This window comes from Ursus americanus, chromosome 1 (genome assembly GCF_024610735.1).
Source record: "Ursus americanus isolate L20-20 chromosome 1, mUrsAme1.1.p, whole genome shotgun sequence".
Classification (NCBI taxonomy): Eukaryota; Metazoa; Chordata; class Mammalia; order Carnivora; family Ursidae; genus Ursus; species Ursus americanus.
Genome location: NC_142127.1, coordinates 86,120,930 through 86,139,823, shown reverse-complemented (window position 1 = coordinate 86,139,823; position 18,894 = coordinate 86,120,930). Strand labels below are relative to the sequence as shown.

Genomic DNA, 18,894 nt, shown 5'->3' with positions numbered 1-18,894 from the left:
ATCTATGTGCGCCTCACATAGCATCAGAGTTGACACCTTCCTCCCTCCCCTTCCTCCCACTGTTTCCTTCCAGATCTTTTTCTATACATTCAGTACAGTACAATTTGAAAAACTGGTATTGTACCATGTTTATCGTTTTGTGTCCTATTGAACACGTTGCATGTTCACATGCACTTTAGTGGCCATTACATGGATATACCATAATCTTAAAAACCATAAAAGCATCTAAAAGAAATGCTCATTTTAGGAAACTTTTTTGTCATAATAAAATATATTAAAATTATTCTGAAACCATATGTAAGGGAGTGGAAGAGTAGACAAAAGTTGTATATTTTTAACAATTTACTTATAATTAAAAAACTAATGATGGACAATATTGACTATTATTTGGAATAAACAAGAAAAACACAACCTGAGTCAAGTCACTGGAACCTTGTTCTTTCTGTTTTCTTGTCTATGAAATAGCAGATTTCTTCTATTTCTGAGTTCTCTTTCAGTGTAACATATTCTTTTTTTTTGTAATAATTTTTTATTATGTTAGTCACCATACAGTACATCCCTAGTTTTTGATGTAAAGTTCCATGATTCATTACTTGCATATAACACCCAGTGCACCATGCAATACGTGCCCTCCTTAATACCCATCACCGGCCTATCCCATTCCCCCACCCCCCTCCCCTCTGAAGCCCTCAGTTTGTTTTCCAGAGTCCATAGTCTCTCATGGTTCATTCCCCCTTCTGTTTACCCCCTCTTCCTTCTTCCCTTTCTTCTCCTACCGATCTTCCTACTTCTTATGTTCCATAAATGAGTGAAACCATATGATAATTGTCTTTCTCTGCTTGACTTATTTCACTTAGCATTATCTCCTCCAGTCCCGTCCATGTTGCTGCAAATGTGAAATCGTTCTTAGCATATTCTATGACTTGTGAATTAGTACGTGCTGAAAAGTCTGCGTCAACTTGTTCCCTAAACCACCAGTTGATTCTCTTGATGGCTGTGATGACTATACAATGTACATACATATTAAAGTTAATTTTAGAAGTGCCCTGCTCACTGCTGTATTCATTGGTTTGTCATGTGGCGTGGTTTTCTTTCTGCAGATCTGCATGCCTGTCCTGTGTATTTATCTAATTTCTGTATTTGTTTATATAGAATATAGAGCTTATAATAGCTATGGTAAATTATTTTTATTTGCATTTGAAAGCATCTTGCCCTTGGTGATTAATGATTATGAAGCTATATTAAAAATATGAATATGAATACAGAAGAATACAGAGTTGTGAAAAAATTCATGTGTAAGTAACAACATATTCAATTAAAAATACTCTCTAGAATGGTCTGATGTCAAATTGAAATTTCACATCTTTTTTCCATTGAATTCAGCAGCTTTTGATACTTGATCCTTATGCTTTATATGAATTCCGAGTCATTTATTTTAGTAAAAGTTGTATATTATTAAGGAAGTTGAAAAAATTCTTCCCCTGGTGTATCCATTTAGTTAAAAATCAAGTCACACATTCTATTTACTTAAACCCATCTGCACTTATTTTACCAGTAACATATTTGGTTTGCGGCCTGTGGATTATGCAGACGGTGAAAATATGAAATCACTATTGCTGCTACCAGAGAAGAATGAATCATCATCAACTCGCCATTGCTCAGTAGTAAGTATGGATTAGGCTTTGGGAAATTTATGTCTTTTATTGGAATTGGTTGTGAAAGGAACGTAGTAGGAAAATTTTCAGTTAGTAAATTGCTTTCAATCACCAATTATCGAACACTTCCTTTGTATTAGGAATTGTGAGTTCAAAGACTATTAGAATCAGAATAAGTCTAACAGCAACTATTTTTTTGACCCTCCTGTATATTTTAGGGACAGTCATACTGCAACCAATGTGACAGATGGAGCTCTTATTCTCAAGGAGCTGACATTGTAATGAGAGATAGGAAAGAGACTGTAAATATGTAAGCTAATAAAAATAAAATAAATTCAGGAACTTGTGAATGTGTGTAGAGTATAACTGAATGGAGGTTGAGGGCCCCAGAAAAGGCACTGCTTTAGCTGGGGTCATTGAGGAGGTCCTCCAGAGGGCTGATGTTTGAATTGAACCCTGAATGAGGAGGAGGAGGAGTTATCCAGGCGAACAGCTGTCTGGACGACAAGTGTTCCCTATAGCAAATGTTGTATAGGGTCCCTCAGTGGATGAGCTTGGCGTGTTTGAAGGTTAGAGAGCAGGTCATACTTGCTGGTGACTAGTCAGTGTCTAAGAGTAATGGAAACCACTGGGAGGATTTAGAGCAAGGGAATGACATGATTCGATTTATGTTTTAGAAAGTTCGCGCTGGCTGCTTCGTAGTAAAGAGACAGGGCAGAAGCGGGGCGATTACTGAGGACTGTTTCACTGTGACAAGAAGGGGTGTGGTCACTTGGATTAAGGGAGTGACAGTGGAGACTGTGAGAAGTAATGAGGTTTAGTGTATATTTTTGAGTTACTGGCAACAAACTTTCTGATGGATTTTATATGAAGTGTGAATAAATAGACCTAGTGTGACTTTAGCAGTGGGGTGGTAGATGGTGGTGCTGTTCCCTGCTGTGGAGAAGGAAATCAGTAATTCTCTGCCAATTTTGTGTCTGTCAGGTTGAACAGGCAGGTAAGTCTGTAGCTTGGGAAAGAGCTATAAGCTAGAGAAAGTGGAAAGAATGCTTATTCCTTAGGAATTTATGATATAGTGGGGGAATAGAGATGTTAGAAAAGTTCATTACATACTGTAATAAATTTGTAATAGAAGCCATAAAAATGTATAGTAGATTCATAGAGAAGGAAGAAGCTGACTTCAGGAGGGATCAGAAGCACTTCACAGAGAAGGTGACAAAGAAGGCATGTAAACTCGTAAAGGTAAAAGCTTTAGCAAGGCGTCTGATAGAATGTGCTTGGCGGCAAATAACAAAACATTTACCCAAATGCCTAAAGGCAGTGTCTTATCTTTACATAAAGATAATCTCAGTATAAGAGAGCTTTCCTTGGTGAGTTCAGCCGTTAAATGGCTGCACCAGAGACCCAACTTCTTTCTGTCTTTCTGCATTGCCATCCTCAGCTTGATGGCTTTGTCCTCACTAATCTCCCCTCGGTGGTTACAGGATGATTGCCACAATTGTAGATGTGACAGTGTCCATTGTTAAAAGAAGGACGAAAACCTTTCCCAGAAGCCTTCCACTGGACTTCCCCTTAATGTCTTATTGGTCATAACTGGCCACACAGTTGGTGTTGACATACCTTGTGGTTGAAGACAGGGTCAGTCCTTGAAGAGTGGACATCTGTAAAAATTGGGGTTCTGTTAGTGTGGAGGAAGTGAGGCATGGATCCAGTGAGGCATCGCCCCTCTGTGATCAGGCGTTCAAAGTGGGGATGGCAGTCCAAATCTAAGGAACAACAGCTCGAAGACAAGGAGGCGTAAAGGACCTTCGAAATCTGAGAAACTAGATTTAGTGTGAGAGGAGCACAAGGTGTATTATTAGAGAGGAACCGGAGGTCAAGAGTGAGGTTGGGATCAGATTGTGAAAGGCCTTGGATCCCCTGAGGAGGAGTTTAGACATTACTGCCCTACTCAGTGGGGCACTCTCAGTGCGTTTTACTGCAGGGGACAGCTCGGAGTGGGCTGAGACCAAAGACGGGTCAGGAAGCTGTGTGGTGGACAGAGCTCTGATGAGAAAAGGTGGTGTGATGTGGGCAGGGAGGGAAGGAGAGGGGTGTGGTGGGCACATTGCAACTGCCCAGATAGGGGGAGATGAGAGGAAGGGATGAGTTGATGTCTGTGACCAGAGGTCCTGAGCTTGTCTAGTGAGGGCAGTGGCACAGTGGTTGATCCCATTGTTGATGAGGAAGTGACCTAAGGTACTTGAGGAGATCATAGGTGCTGTCACAGGCTAGTTAGCTTTGTACTCTGAGAACTATCTCCTGCCTTCTCCTGGACATCAGCTGTGCAAATGGGCACCAAGCTGGAATTTTGATAATGAACTGAGAGAAAGTAGAAACCAGCAGTTTCATTTTCTTAGTTTACAAATGAGAAAGCTGAAACCTAGTCTGGTTTGCTCATGGTTAAGGAGCCATTACAAAAAAAGAAAAAAAAAAGGTTGTTTTTTTTTTTAATGGATCAGTTAGAACTTGAATTTCTTTATCTTAGGTCAGTACTCATTCAGTGCCACCATACTTAATATGGTAAAATAAATGAGCATTTATTTTATTCATTTGGACTTGAACTCTCCCCGCAGAACATAGAACTGAGAACTAAGTTGTCATTTGCCAATGTTGCTTTTATGAAAAGCTGGAGGATTGTTTTAAATGTGTCAAAAATAAGGGTGTCGTCATGGTATTCTTGAGGTGTGAAAATGGTACTGTCCTTCAAAGAAGAGGAAATTGGTTATCCTCCTCTCAATTCTACTGTCCAGTTACTGTTGTGTTTTTATTAAATGCAAGAAACCTATACTTTCCTCATGTCACATGGACATGGCCCGAGAGTATCATTATTTACTATCTTACTGGTAAATTTTTGGCTAAGGAAAAGCTAATGTGTAGAAGTCCTAAGTTGAAAGGGTTGTGTCTTTTCTGGAATGTGTCTTCCCCCAACTGCTGTCAGACTCCCTTTCACTCACTCTTTTTCAGCCATGTTGGGCTGCCTCACTGTTTCTTGAATCCACCAAACACACTCGATTTCCGGTCCTCTGCACTAGCTGTCCCCTCTGCCAGGAACGGTTGTGGGGACCTGGATGTACACAGGGCAGCCGACTCTGGTGTAGTCCTGTCAGGGAGGGCTCTGTACTGCTGTATCTCACACAGCAACCTCCCAGCGCTTCCTATCCTCCCAACCCGGCGTCATTTTCCTGTACCACTAATCATCTGGCAAAATACATTTTTATTTTATTGGATTTACCCCCGTTGTTCTTACATGCCCATAGCCAAGTACCCAGATACCAACAGACCCAAGACTCTGAATTTTTATTTCTTAGATTGTATCTCCTTATCTCAGGGCCTTAAGGTAATGGCATGGGTATTGAGACATATTTATCTGTTTTATGCGAAACAGCAATACAGGCAAGATGACGAATGTGTTCACATATCTGACAAATATTTATTGGGTGTCTGCATATATCAGTCAGTGTTCCAGGCACTTGGGGTTACTGTGATCTCTGCTAGGTTGGCACTTCAGTTTGAGAGTGAAGGTGGAGACACAGGGGGCACCTGGGTGGCTCAGTCAGTTAAGTGTCTGCCTTCAGCTCAGGTCATGATCCCAGGTGGGATCCCTGCTTAGTGGGGAGTCTGCTTCTCCCTTGGTGGGCTCCCTGCTTAGTGGGGAGTCTGCTTCTCCCTCTCCCTCTTCTCCTCTCCCTGCTTGTGCTCTCTTACTCGCTCTCTCTCAGATAAAATCTTTTTTAAAAAGAGTTTGCTTAATGTCATTGTACATAGTAACTATTATCTATAGAATCAGGGTATTGAACCCTTGGAGTGTTTTCTGAACATCTTTTGAACCTCATGGTTCTAAGATCTCTGTTTATTTCAAACTAAATTCCTTGCCCACCCCTCACCTCCTGTTCCAAATCAAATGTGTGGCTTTGGTGGCTGTTTCATTATTTTTTTTCTTAATAGTATTCCTTAACTATGAGAAATTAGTGCCAGTTTCTTTTTTTTATTCAAATGTAGAAACTATGATAGGAAAACGCTTGACCCACTTTGGTGCTTTTCTGGGGTTGATGGAAATAGTATCATATGCTATATTTAGAATTGATATCTTTTCACTCTTGTATTTTGTGCAGAGAACTCATTTAGCTGAAGTGGAGTTATATAAATTGGAAAGTAATGTGTTGCATTTAGAGCTATTTTTGTGGCACTTATTTGTATAACTGACAATTTTTGAGTTACTATTTTTTACTACTTAGTAATTGAATGATCCATAAAGTGTACTGCACTGTTTTCATCTTAAGGAATATTTACAGTGTTTAGGTTAGACATGGTTACACCACCTTATAACTTAGTGAATGGGGAAGATACGTATAGAGAAATGGGATGTAAATATATGTGAACTTGTCCAGTAAAACCTTTGCCCCTTGAACCTTAGATGAATAAGTAATTCAGGAAACTGAACTTTAAGTGCTAAATATTGCCATTAAAAAGACCTTTTATAGAAATCTTTTAAAAAATCTTGTGTACATACTTGCTTGTTTAGTAGCGGAATCCATTCAATAGATTTGAATGAATGAGCTCGGTGTAGCTAAATGGCTTAGGTGTTGCATTGTAGGGCATCAGACTGGATTATCACTACTCTGATATGTGAAGTGAATATTTAAATACTAACTTCCTCGAATCTAGTTGCTGGACTGGACTGGTGATCGTCCTTCAGTGTTTCACTTGTGTTCTTCAGAGCTTTTGAGAACCCAGAAAAATCCTCTGCATATAAAGTCACACATGTCAGAGGGCCCTATGTCTTGTATTTGAAAATTTTATAGTACTGTGTTTGGCTTTTTGTCTTCTAATACAGTGGTGTTGATTTGCTTTTTCTTTTCTTCTTTGCTGGGTCATTGATTGTCTTTTATCGGGTGGCTTGTGGCTAACTCTCATTCCAGTTGCATTTGTTAAGTTCTGTTGGCTGCTGTTCGAGGCATTATCTCATTGTTTCTTTGAATCTTTCACTTCTAATCTCAAATGCTATCCATTGGTGTCTTCTCTTTATTTTTGTTGTTTTTGTCTCCTGTAAGTTCTATGTCTTTCTCTTCAAGTGAAAATATTGGTCGTTATAAAAGCAATTCTTTCCTTTCCATGAGCTACGTTGAGTTATTACTGTTGGTGGATCTGATCTAACTTTTGTATTCTCTTGTCTGTTTTAATTTTCTCAGTTTCGATAGGTAGCTGTTTTGATGTTAAGAGTTTGTTTTCAATTTTTGAGTTCAGTGCTGTTAGAAGCTTTAGTGTTCTTTGATTTTTCACATAATCTCAGTTTAAAATAAAAACACCGAACTGAGTTTTAACTTTAGGGGACTAAGTTAGCGGAGGGGAGATAGGGAATTGATCATTTTAAGTGGTGTTTTGGGTTACTTAAGGAAAAAAAAGGCTTCTTGGAGACCAAATGAAGTTGTAAAATCCTGCGGAGATCCAATTTAGAATCAAGGAAACAAGATGCCCTGGTTTGAGATTGCTATTCCAAATAGCATTTTATTGGGGAAAAATAAAGGACTAATAAAATGTATTGACCATTAAGGCTCTGAGTGACGATTTGGTGGAAATTGTGGGAAATTACCAGATAGAGGAAGATAAGTACTGAGACTCAAGCTTCTATCAAGTGCAAGTCAGTTAATATCTTTCTCTAGTCTTTAAATGATTTTAACACTGTGGTATCTCCCCTTTCTTAGCAGATGAGCACTGGTCAGCGTAGGGATGGACCTCTTGTGCTTATAGGCAGTGGGCTTTCTTCAGAACAACAAAAAATGCTCAGTGAGCTGGCAGCAATTCTTAAGGCTAAAAAATGTGCCGAATTTGACAATACAGGTGAGGAGTTTTATATACTTATTGTTGGGTCAAAAAGTTTTCAAATAGGTAATCCCTTTGTAGACCTCCCTTAATAATTTATATGTTTTAACCATTGGGGATTGGCAGTATACTTTGAATCTTGTAATACATTGAAAATGTGTTTATAGTTATAAACCACATACAGGCCTAATTTAGTTATGAAATACGAAGTTTAAAGTTTTGCACAGATTTTAGGACAGAACAGTGTCAAAAGGGCAAACTTACGAGTTCACTGGTGACAAATTGTGTACAGTGTAATGCTTTATTTCTTTAGTTATAATTTGACAATAAAAGAAAAATATATACTTCCTAATGTGGCTTTAAGATACATGGTTTATGATCTTATTTTTCATGTTCTTGGCCAGGATGGAGAATAATACTAAATTTAAAAAGTCTTATATCTAAGTATAAAGATTGTTGCTTTTGAAGAAAATTCAGATTATGAAGCTCAGACCAACTGGTTATAACAGTTAAAGAATTATTTTGTTTTGTATCTCTGTTTCTCTTCTTTTTTTGTATTCCAGTAACTCATGTCATTGTTCCTGGGGATACAGTTCAAAGTACCCTAAAATGTATGCTTGGGATTCTCAATGGATGCTGGATCTTAAAATTTGAATGTAAGTACTGGACTTGGGAGAACTACAAAATGAATTTAAGTTGACTAATTTCATTTTTTATGCTGCTCTACTGCCAATAATTATTTAAGGAACCTAATGTTAATTTTTTTTTAAACCTCTGGTTAGTCACTGCATTTTGAAAAAGCTTATGTTAATGTTATCAATTAGATGTTCTTGATGTGTCCATAGAAGTGCTTTTTAGTCTTTTTTAGAGTTTTTTTTCTACACTATGAACTATTTTAATAAAGAGTGAATAGATTATATAGTAGACTTTGAGTGTTATGATATATTTAACTTAATAAACACATGTTTTAAATATACTACCATGATGTGAAATAGTTTATAGCTTTCATTTATCATTTTTTTAGGGGTGGGGAAGGAAGAGAAGGAGAGACAGAATCTTAAGCACGCTCCACGCCTAGCACGGAGCCCAACCTGGGGCTCAATCTCACCACCCTAAGATCATGACCTGAACCGAAACCAAGAGTTTCGCTTAACTGACTGAGCCACCCAGGCACCCCTCACTTGATGATTTCTAAAAACTGTGTATGCTTTCTTAGCTGATCCAGTGTAATTAAGGAAACTGCTGGAAGTTTAGACTCCCTTGGTACTGCCTGATTTGGAGTGATTACACCAGCTGTTATCCACACCTCTGCTGAAGATGTTTCGTCCTTATCTGCTTCTTGTTGGTGGTCAAGCACCACCACTCTCAGAACTGCCTTTCACCCTCCCTGCTCTCACTTGTTTGCTTTTCTTACCCTTGGCTTCACTTAGGACTTCAAACAAAAAGAAAGCTCATACAGGGTTATTTCTATTCTTCAATAGCTAAACTATCTGCTTTGCATACGATAGTTAAAATAGGACAGTGGGTATACCTGTTTTGTGAACTAATTTTTTTAGAAGAGAATAATGGCTGTAAAGGGGTCCACAGGGGTCCCGTGATGATGGGGCTGATTACCTTGATCCTAGCGGTGGTTACGTTACACAGGGCTGCACACATGATTAAATTCTGTAGATCTGCATGCATATGCACACACACAGACCTGAGTGCATGTATAACTGATGAAATCTGAATAAGCTCTATGGATTGTATCCATATGTCAAATTCTTGGTTTTGATATTGAGCTCTAAATGTGTGTAGGGCGTTCGATTGGACACTGGAGGAAGGGCGCATGGGACTTCCCTGTACATTTCTGCATATCCTCCTATGAATCTATAATTATTTCAGATTAAAAAGTTAAAAAAGGATAGCAGGTATTTTTAATGAAACTTTCTTTTTAAGAAGCAGAGGATGGACTCGAGTTAGTTTTAAAAAACTTTATGGCTTTGTGCTTTGAAGGTTTTATGGTAGAAATGCTTGATTTATCAAGATCTTAATTGTGTTATTAATTGTGAAATTAATTTGGTTTGTAGAACAGTTTCCCTTTAGCAGTTGGTATTCATGTCCTTTTCAAATGCGGCTACCACTGTCCTTGTGTTGCCAGTCTCCACTGATGGGTCAGATCCAGCTAAGGCTGTGACCAGCACTATCACTCGTCTCTGCTCATCCATATCTGTGATTAGTCTGTCTTGGTTATGGCCAGTTTAAGAAGTATGATAAGCAGTTGGACTGACTGAATATGTACAGAGAAAAAAAAGTTTCCCTTTCTGCCTCACTTTTATTTTTGAACTTCTTTTCCCTTTTAAGTCCGTGGCAAGTCTCATTGGGCCTCAGTGTTTAAAACAATTGGTTTCATGATTGTAGATGCTGTTTCACTGAAGCTGCTCCGAAGCTTTGCCAGTGGTTATAGGAAGGAACAGATTTCCGTAATAACAAGGCCTTAACAGTAAAGAAGCCATGTGAGATTTTGAATGTTAAGGCATTGCCAGTTTAAGTCTTGTTCTTGTGAATATGTTCAACTTGCATCTGGTTAAATATACAGGCTACATGATTCATTTCCATAAAATCTGCCTTCTTTAAGAAATGGAAGTTTTGTCATCTTAATGGCTTGGCCATGTCATTTTTATAGAATCACGAAGGACTCAGGCTGACTCAGTAGTGTGCAGTTTGGTGATTCTTACAGTGGTGAGTAACACTCTCCAGTGTCAGTAGTTCTGCAGGATAATGGATGTGTGGAATGTCTCTCTCTCTCTTTGTAAATTTTTAATTTTTTAAAAGATTTATTTATTTATTAGAGAGAGAGAGCACAGGCAGGGGGAGCGGCAGAGAGGGAGAGGGAGAAGCAGGCTCCCCGTGGAGCAGGGAGCCCGATGCGGGACTCCATCCCAGGACCCTGGGATCATGACCTGAGCCGAAGGCAGCTGCTTAACCGACTGAGCCACCCAGGCACCCCGCATGGAATCCCTTATTTAGGATTTTATTTATTTGAGAGAGAGAGAGCACAGTGGAGGGGGAGAGGGAGGGAGAAGCAGGGTCCCTGCTGAGCAGGAGCCTGACATAGGCTTGATCCCAGGACCGTGGGGATCATGACCTGAGCCAAAGGCAGATGCTTAACCAACTGAGCCACCCAGTGCCCTCGTTGCATGGAGTCTCTTACTGAAGTTCATATTCTTGTACTTTCTAACAAAGAGTCCAAAGAGAAATAGGGTCAGGGTTTGGGATAATTACTGTAAATAGTCCCTGGGTTTATCAAGAGAAGGCAAGAAACTGCAAATACCTTCTGTCTGAGTACATATTTCTCACTACATTGTTTTTTGTGTCAGACACGTCATTTTTATTTTTTAAAATGTTCAAATCTAATCAAAACTCTGAAACAAACATGTATATTGAAGAAACATGACATGGAACAAAGCTTTCAAAATTAATTGTAAAGATTTATGACTTATTAAAAGTGGGTCGTGTGGTTGAAGATACCCATTGGTTTGCTGGTAGACAAAATCTTTACTTGTTTAACTATATGGAAACTTCAATATTATCTTTTCATGGGATTTTCCATAAACCAAGTAGATTCAAGAAGACATTCTATCTAAACTTTTCTCTGTAGATAATTACCAAAATAATATAACAAATTAAACGAATTTAAACAAATTAACAAAAAAGAATTATAACTGTCTAAATTTAGCTATTGGAAATTTTCTGTTTAACCACGTTTGTCTTAATTGGTGACCACCTCTTATTTTCCCACATTATATATGTAGAGTATATTACAGCGTCACAGTGGAGATTCTGAGAATAGGCTTAGTTGTACTGTTGTGCCAGCCATTTGTTCATCATATTTATTTTATAGCTATTTTACAGAAACGGGAGATACAGATAGGAAGATTCCTTTAAGATTAAATTTATGGCTGAGCTCCTGCTTAAGTCCTGGTTCTGGTGCTAATTCCTCACATGCAACTTAGAACCATCATCGTACAAGGGTGAATTTGGATAATTGAAGACATGACTAGAATGAAAAAACAGAAGATGCATAAATAAGTGATTTTTATTCACTTTCTACACTGTGAATATGGTGGAGCTACATCCTAAAGATGTAAACTCGCCTTCAAAAAGAGGAAATATCTTTCATTGACCTATCCTTTTAGTACACTGCTTTCAAAATTTCCTCTAGCCTGACCTTTTTTAAAAAGAATTAATTCTGCCTCTTCACTTCTCATCTCAATGTGAAGAGGAGAGCAGATGGCTGTCATCTTTTCTTTAATAATCTCTCCCTCTTCCCCATTCTCCTCTAAGTTTAGCTGCTGGAGAAGTTTTGAAAGTCCTTAGCACCTGAGGTCATTGCCATGGGAATGTGCCAGACATTTTACACTGGACTGGTGTCTGTGAGGTGAGGAAGCACCAAGTAGGGTGTTTTTTTGTTTCTGTTTTAGTTGAGGAAGATGGAATCTAAAAGACAATCATTATACCATCATATTATAAATAACCTCACAATCAGGTTAACAGACTTACACTTTTCTATTAAAATTCGTTTCTTCGAATTTATTCTATTCAGTAAAATAGAATAGAGTCTATTCAGTTCTATTTTAACTTTGCTAATTTAAAAAAATATATACCAAAGCATTTCTATCAACTAAAATTGATAGGCAACTTCATGTTTACTGAAATCCTTCAAAGATTCTGTAAGAATTATTTAAAAAAAAATAACATCTTTTGATCTAATAGTCCCACTTCTGAGGATTTGTCCTAAGCAAGAAATACAGAAGAAAGAAAAGAGTTACTTTCATTGTTATTTCCAGTAGTAGGACATAGGGGGAATAACCTTAAATCGGAAATAATTAAGAAAAGTTTAAATATAGTCTCTGAAAAAACTCATATTTTTATGTGACAAATATTAAGACTAAAAGTATTATAAAAAACAGGATTGTTGAAATTTTTAAAAAGCATAAAACAATTATATATTTACTTTTAACATATAAATGTGTGTGGGGCGCCTGGGTGGCGCGGTCGTTAAGCGTCTGCCTTCGGCTCAGGGCGTGATCCCGGCGTTATGGGATCGAGCCCCACATCAGGCTCCTCTGCCATGAGCCTGCTTCTTCCTCTCGCACTCCCCCTGCCTGTGTTCCCTCTCTATCTCTGTCAGATAAATAAATAAAATCTTAAAAACAAAAACAAAAAAACATGTAAATATGTGAATGCATACAGGCGAAGGACAGTCAAGAGAAAACATTGGTGGATTGATAGGCAGAGACCTGTTTGTGATGTATTAAAAAACAATGTGTGTCTGGGGCACCTGGACGTCTCCAGTCTGTTAAACATCTGACTGTTGATTTCTGTTGAGCCCCGGCTCATGCCTCAGGCTTTGTGCCCAGTGTGGAGGCTGCTTGAGATTCTCTCTCTCTGGCTCTCTTTTTCTGTCCCTCCTTCTGCTCCCCCCCCCCACCGAAAAACAAAAAACAAACAAAAAAACCCAATGTGTATCTTTTAAATGAAATCCAAGGCTGTAGGAAGAAATTCAGCTTCTCAAGTTCTCATGACAATTAGAAAGTTCATTTTCTTTTTCAACTTTCCGAAGATTAATTGGATACGTAAGGGCTTCAGTCTTAATCAGGGAAATTAGCACCTGTGTGTGTGTGTATGTTGCTGCAGTCAGATACACCAGATCTTTTATACCAGTTCTGTAGACCTAGCAAGTGCAGTCTGATGTGGTGTGATTGTCCTACCAGTCAAAACAGAAATTCTTCCATACTTATTTAAACTTTAAATATATGACTAAAGAACACCAAGTATGAGTTTTTTTGATTATTTTATTAAGAAAAAGTTTTGGATGTTTGAAAAAAAAAAAAAGTTTAGTCTTTAATCACGGCTCTAAAAAGGGGATTATTTGGGAGCGCCTGGGTGGCTCAGTCAATAGATACATCGTAATATGCTTTTTTGACAGTTTAAATATAATCAACCAAATGAATTTGTAAAATGGATATGCAGCAAGCATAAGCACAGCCCATTTCTGTATTTCTGTAATGAAGACATTTGCTCTTCTTGTTACAGTAGTTACCATAGGAGTATTCGGTCCTTGGCTTTATATGCTGTCCTGTTCATTCATCTAAAGATACTGGTATGAATGCTCTACAAGTGTCATCAGGAAAGGAGATTTAGGAAGGGGACTACATGCTTAAGTGATAGAGTAAAAATAATAATTTACATGTAAAATAATGAGTTTAAGGTAAGTCCATGATTGAGCTAGATTGCTAATGTTTTTTAGGTTGGTTTTTAATATTAGATACAGTGTATGATGCAATGTAAGCACACAGGCATTGTTTCTGGTATGTATGATACTTTGACCTACTCAAAAATATTGAGACTCATTTTCCATATATAACACATATTTTAATATTAGCTCCATTAGACTGTTTTTTATTCAGTGGGCAATTACTAAAAATTATATTTTTAAAATGCAGTTTTTGTTACATGTAGAAACCCAACAGTTTTTATAGAACAATTGTATTTATGATAAGTTGGTGAGAATAGTAAGATTCAGAAATTCAGCATAACAAACTTGGCTAAATAGGATTTTTGAATTAAAAACATTGGAGGAAAGGGACACCAAAACATAAGCAAAATTAAGAATCACATGATAGGGAATTATAGCCATCCCAAGGTTGAACGTTGAATTTGTATATGCATTAAGAAAAAATTCAATCCCTTGACCAAGCTCTGCTTTTGGAGAGATGGAGGATTCAGTTGTTCAGATCTTCTGACTTTTCTATATTAAGCAGTATCTTGGAACGTGTCTATTGAAGCATCTCTAAAGCATTTGAAATATTCGTCAAGTCATCTCTAGACTAGAGACTTCAGTTGTGTACCTGTCAGATTGCAGACATGTCCCCAGATCTGCTTACTGTTCAACAGGTGCTGTCGTGCCTCTGCTGGGTGGCCATCTGAGCTAGGTGCTGTGGGCGGAAGCACCTTTCCTACGTCAGAGTCTCACAGGAGGTTAGACACAGGACTGTGGAAACGAGCAGTGCAGGAGATCAGCCCTCAAGTTCAAATCACTGTGGGCTGAACTAAATGACGGACTTTTTATCCACCTTCCTTTTGGTAATTGCTACAAATAAAAATTTAGATTTTTGTAATTGCATGTGAAATAGCATATTGATTTAGGTTTTTCAGAAAAGAAACTAAAATTCGTATTCAGTACACTTCAGTGCTCAGTTCTCTGAAGGAACGATTTCTTACGTTTTCTTTATATGGAAAACCATTTTTATTACATTTTGTTTTAACATGAGTAAGGTTTCTATTTCTGTTTCAGAACAATAGTTAAAACAACCATGGAGAAGAAAAACCACCTAGGTAAATTACTTGTTTCAGTGAGAAACAAGTACTCATTTTACCCTTGTTTTTTGTTAGGGGTGAAAGCATGTCTACAGAGAAAAGCATGTGAACAGGAGGAAAAGTACGAGATTCCTGAAGGACCACAGCGAAGCAGGCTCAACAAGGAACAGCTGGTATTTGTCTTTTGATACTGCTTTCATTGGTCTTATTATAACTTAATAGTATCACCATCAGGAAAAACTTCTCTTGCCCTTTCAACAAGTACAGGTGACTGATTAAAATTTTAATTGTGCTTGTTTCAACCACTTGATTCTGAGAGATGATCACAATGAGCAGTAAAATCCAGAAGGTGATGATTTCATACTGTTAATGGATTGTTGGCATCTTGAACATTCCCATAAACCTTTCAGAATCTGCGGTAAGTCTCAGATACAAGAGTAACTTGAAAGAAGACTTATGGCTGCTGCTCGGATTTAGTTCCCATATGTCTTTATTGCCACATATTGCAGTTTTAATGGCTAATATTCCATCATCCTGTGTGTACATATATATTAGAAATGATGAAGAAAAATTTTCATAGAAGGCAATTGTGGAATTTTTTTTTTCATAGAGCACAAAGAGGTGTGTTTCATAGCTAATTGGATACCTAGCCCTGGCTTCATAATGTATTGTACCGCAAGGAATATGTATCTTGAACCCTGGAGGCCACACTCCCACCAGGGCTATCCTCGAGACCGGAGGTTGGTCGCATACAGGGACCTGAGTAAGGATCCACAGAAACGGTGTTCCTCATACAATCTTACTAAGTGTAGCCAGGTATCCCTGAACCACATTTCAGATACCCTAGGAGTTCGTGGGGCTTCATGTCCCACCAAATGTGAATAGCATCTGATAAAGGAAGTTTGATTTCTGTTTGCTTTTTAAAATGTGCAGTATATCAGAAACATAACACACACAGCACACCTAACACTTAAAATCTGAGGAGAGTGAAGTTCCTGAGATGGTGACTGAGTTTTAGGAGAAAAATTATAACTAGGAAACCTATAAATACATAAGTACTTTTCTTGACCCAAATAATGTACTTGAAATACAGCTTAGCCCAGCACTTCATTTAAGCAGCTTCTTAACAGCTCATGACTATTTATCTTTATTTTCCTCATTCATATGCAGTGTTTTTAAATATTTTGATCTGCTTTTAACGAGCCTTTTCTTGTTATTTCAGTTGCCAAAGCTGTTTGATGGGTGCTACTTCTATCTTGGGGGAACCTTCAAACACCATCCAAAGGACAACCTTATTAAGCTTGTTGCTGCAGCTGGGGGCCAGGTCCTCAGTAGAAAGCCCAAGCCAGACAGTGACGTGACTCAGACCATCAATACGGTCGCGTACCACGCAAGACCCGATTCCGATCAGCGCTTCTGCACACAGTATATCATCTACGAAGATTTGTCTAATCATCGCTCAGAGAGGGTTCGGCAGGGCAAAGTCTGGATGGCTCCTTCCAGCTGGTTTATCGATTGTGTGATGTCCTTTGAGTTGCTCCCTCTTGACAGCTGAATATTGCAACAGATGAACGTTTCAGATTGAACTCACATGGTGTGAGAACCCAGCCATTGCACTGTTTTGATCATTCACATTTTTATGACTAGGTATACTCGTTCATACATATTTTTTCCTTGAATTCAAAACAAAACAAAACAAAACTTATGCCAGAGTTGGAATTCATTCTGTGTTTACCATTTAGATGCTGAAATTCTTTGAAGGATTTTTCTTTTTAAACTGGTGTATATTTGGATTCATCATGTCTTTTTATTCATTTATCAGCTACCAAAGATCAATGAGAGAGTACTAGAACCATTGGCTAAATATACAAGCCGTGTTGTTTCTGTCTCAGCCTTTTAATGTTCTTTGATGAAGACAATGCACACTGGGCACCAGCAGAAGTACTTCCCATCCTTGGTAAACAGAATATTGTCAAATAAGTGAGTCTGGCTTTAGTGTCATAGAGTACCTGGTCTGAGTGTACCACCAGGGGTGTTAAATTCTTCTGTCTACAGTTGTCTTCATCTTACGTTGCATTTAGTTTCTTACAATTTACGTGAATGTCAGTTCCTTCGTTTTTTCAATTAGCAATAATCGCACCTCGGATAAACTCATTGGCTACGATACTGCCAGTGCGCAAAGCTGGTTGCTTCGTTTTTATCCCTTCTTTTATCTTAGGTATTCATCAAGAAATCATGATTTAAACCATAGCATTATTCTTTGGTGGTGAAAATCAGCATTGGACTTATGGTACATATTTTTATTGTATATACTTGCTTATTGTTAACCATCAATTTGTGACCGTGTTTATCTGCAGTATATGCATGTATACGTAGAGCGTTTTCTCTAACACATTTTAGTATCAATATTCCTTAGAAGGTCTCACCAGATTAGTAAGTTGTCAATCAGATGTTGGTTGAATTAGAGGCCAGTCCTTTTTTCGGTAGACCTCGCTACATATTGCTAAAATAATTGTTTTTGAAGGTCTTCTTTTGCCAAGTTTTTAATATTCCATTTTTAGATGGCTGTGGAGGCAGAAGTTGGGGATTATCTGATTAGAACAGATTTTGTGCAGGTGGTACAAAAGGCCATCACAATAAGTCTATAAAGGCAGGAGTGGAAAGGGCTCACTCCTCATACCACGACAGTCAAGGCTGCAGAGTCGGACACAGGACTCCTGAGCCTGGGAGTCCTGGGGAGGTTACTCTGATGGGAGTGTTCCTGTTTGTGAATGAATCGACAAGGTAGATTAGATCATTTTAAAATATTTGTAAGAAGAATTCTTTAATAAGTCTTCCTAGAAACTGAATATACTCCTAATATGAAAGACATGGGAAGGGAGACACTGTGGGACCTGCCAGGTTTGGTCCCTCATGGGGTGGAGATTTGTTAAGCACTGGATGAGAATACTGGGAGTCTGAAGTGAATGAACATAGTAAGATTAATTTATTTGTAAGTTTGAGATTCTGCTGATTATTTCAAAATGAATCTTAATGTAATTCCTTCCTTGACATGTCACTTCCGTATCAAAAAACACATTGTGTAAACGCAGTGATAACCTGCGAACCCTGACCTTCACAGATGCATTAGTTCTGCAGCCCTCTCCGACCAGTAATGTGTTTGTCCCACATTTCATTCTAATGGAGAATGATGAACACCATAGCACCAAGCAAATCTGAGGGGTTAGATAATGTCTGGATTAAATAATTTAGGACTCTCTGGGATTTTGGTTGTCATTTTTGATTTATAACTGACTTATGGTCACTTTCTATTGCCTCATCGGTCACATTCCTAGACAGGTTTGTGTCTGTTCCTCTGATTTGAATCCCTGTTTGTAAAACAACTTCGGAGGTTGCTGCCCACTCAACTTCATTCATTTCTTGGTTTATCCCCCCTCCCTCTTTGTCATATTTTGTTCCCCACTGTTAAGCGGTTTTATTTTTGGTTCCTTTAAATATTTATTTTGACGGCAGTTGGTTGATGTTAAGCTCTTGAACTTTGTAATTTCTGTGTAGATACACTTGTAACTGTTTTCATTTTTTAATCACAGAGTCATGCTTCCTTTTTCTTGACTATAAATCATTAAAGTTATTTGTGTTTCTGTATTTCTGTATCTTCCTATAGAAGTAGTTTACTTATTCTGGGCTGTTGAAGAGTAAGACTCAGTAAGTCCTGGGAGGAAACCTTTTAGCTAACAAAAGCTGACCTTTTGGAACACTTAACACATTGTGGTTAATTTTGGATAGAAATATTTCTAAACTGTATTAGATACCTTATTACCTTAAATACCTCTGTCTGTTAAAATACGGTGTAACCTTGATATTTTGGAATCATCATTAAGAGGGTCAGTGATCACACAGTGATTCCTTCATGGTTCCATTAAAGCCAGAGGATCGGCAGCTTGTCCGCAGTATCACGCGCGGCTGCTTTCTGCTTCTGCCTGCATTTTGCAGCTTCTTCCCTTGGAAGCCACTA

At 38.2% G+C, this 18,894-nt stretch overlaps 1 protein-coding gene and 1 non-coding gene across 6 annotated transcripts in view; one reads left to right on the top strand and one right to left on the bottom strand.

Moving 5' to 3' along the window:
- The window catches only part of BARD1 (BRCA1 associated RING domain 1), a 149,139-nt gene extending 130,615 nt beyond the window's left edge, over window positions 1-18,524 (top strand). For 3 of the 5 annotated variants that reach the window (XM_045806669.2, XM_045806667.2, XM_045806665.2), the window contains 5 exons: window positions 1,556-1,664; window positions 7,400-7,535; window positions 8,081-8,173; window positions 14,955-15,052; window positions 16,102-18,524. In XM_045806669.2, the coding sequence (XP_045662625.2) occupies window positions 1,556-1,664; window positions 7,400-7,535; window positions 8,081-8,173; window positions 14,955-15,052; window positions 16,102-16,434 (769 nt within the window). In that variant the 3' untranslated portion in view covers window positions 16,435-18,524. The remainder of the gene's footprint in view (window positions 1-1,555; window positions 1,665-7,399; window positions 7,536-8,080; window positions 8,174-14,954; window positions 15,053-16,101) is intronic. The other 2 variants (XM_045806668.2, XM_045806666.2) reach the window with 1 other exon arrangement.
- On the bottom strand, window positions 16,924-17,063 carry LOC123798326 (U4 spliceosomal RNA). The gene has a single exon (XR_006781249.1). It is a non-coding gene; the product is annotated as a U4 spliceosomal RNA (small nuclear RNA).
- Window positions 18,525-18,894: the final 370 nt, after the last annotated feature.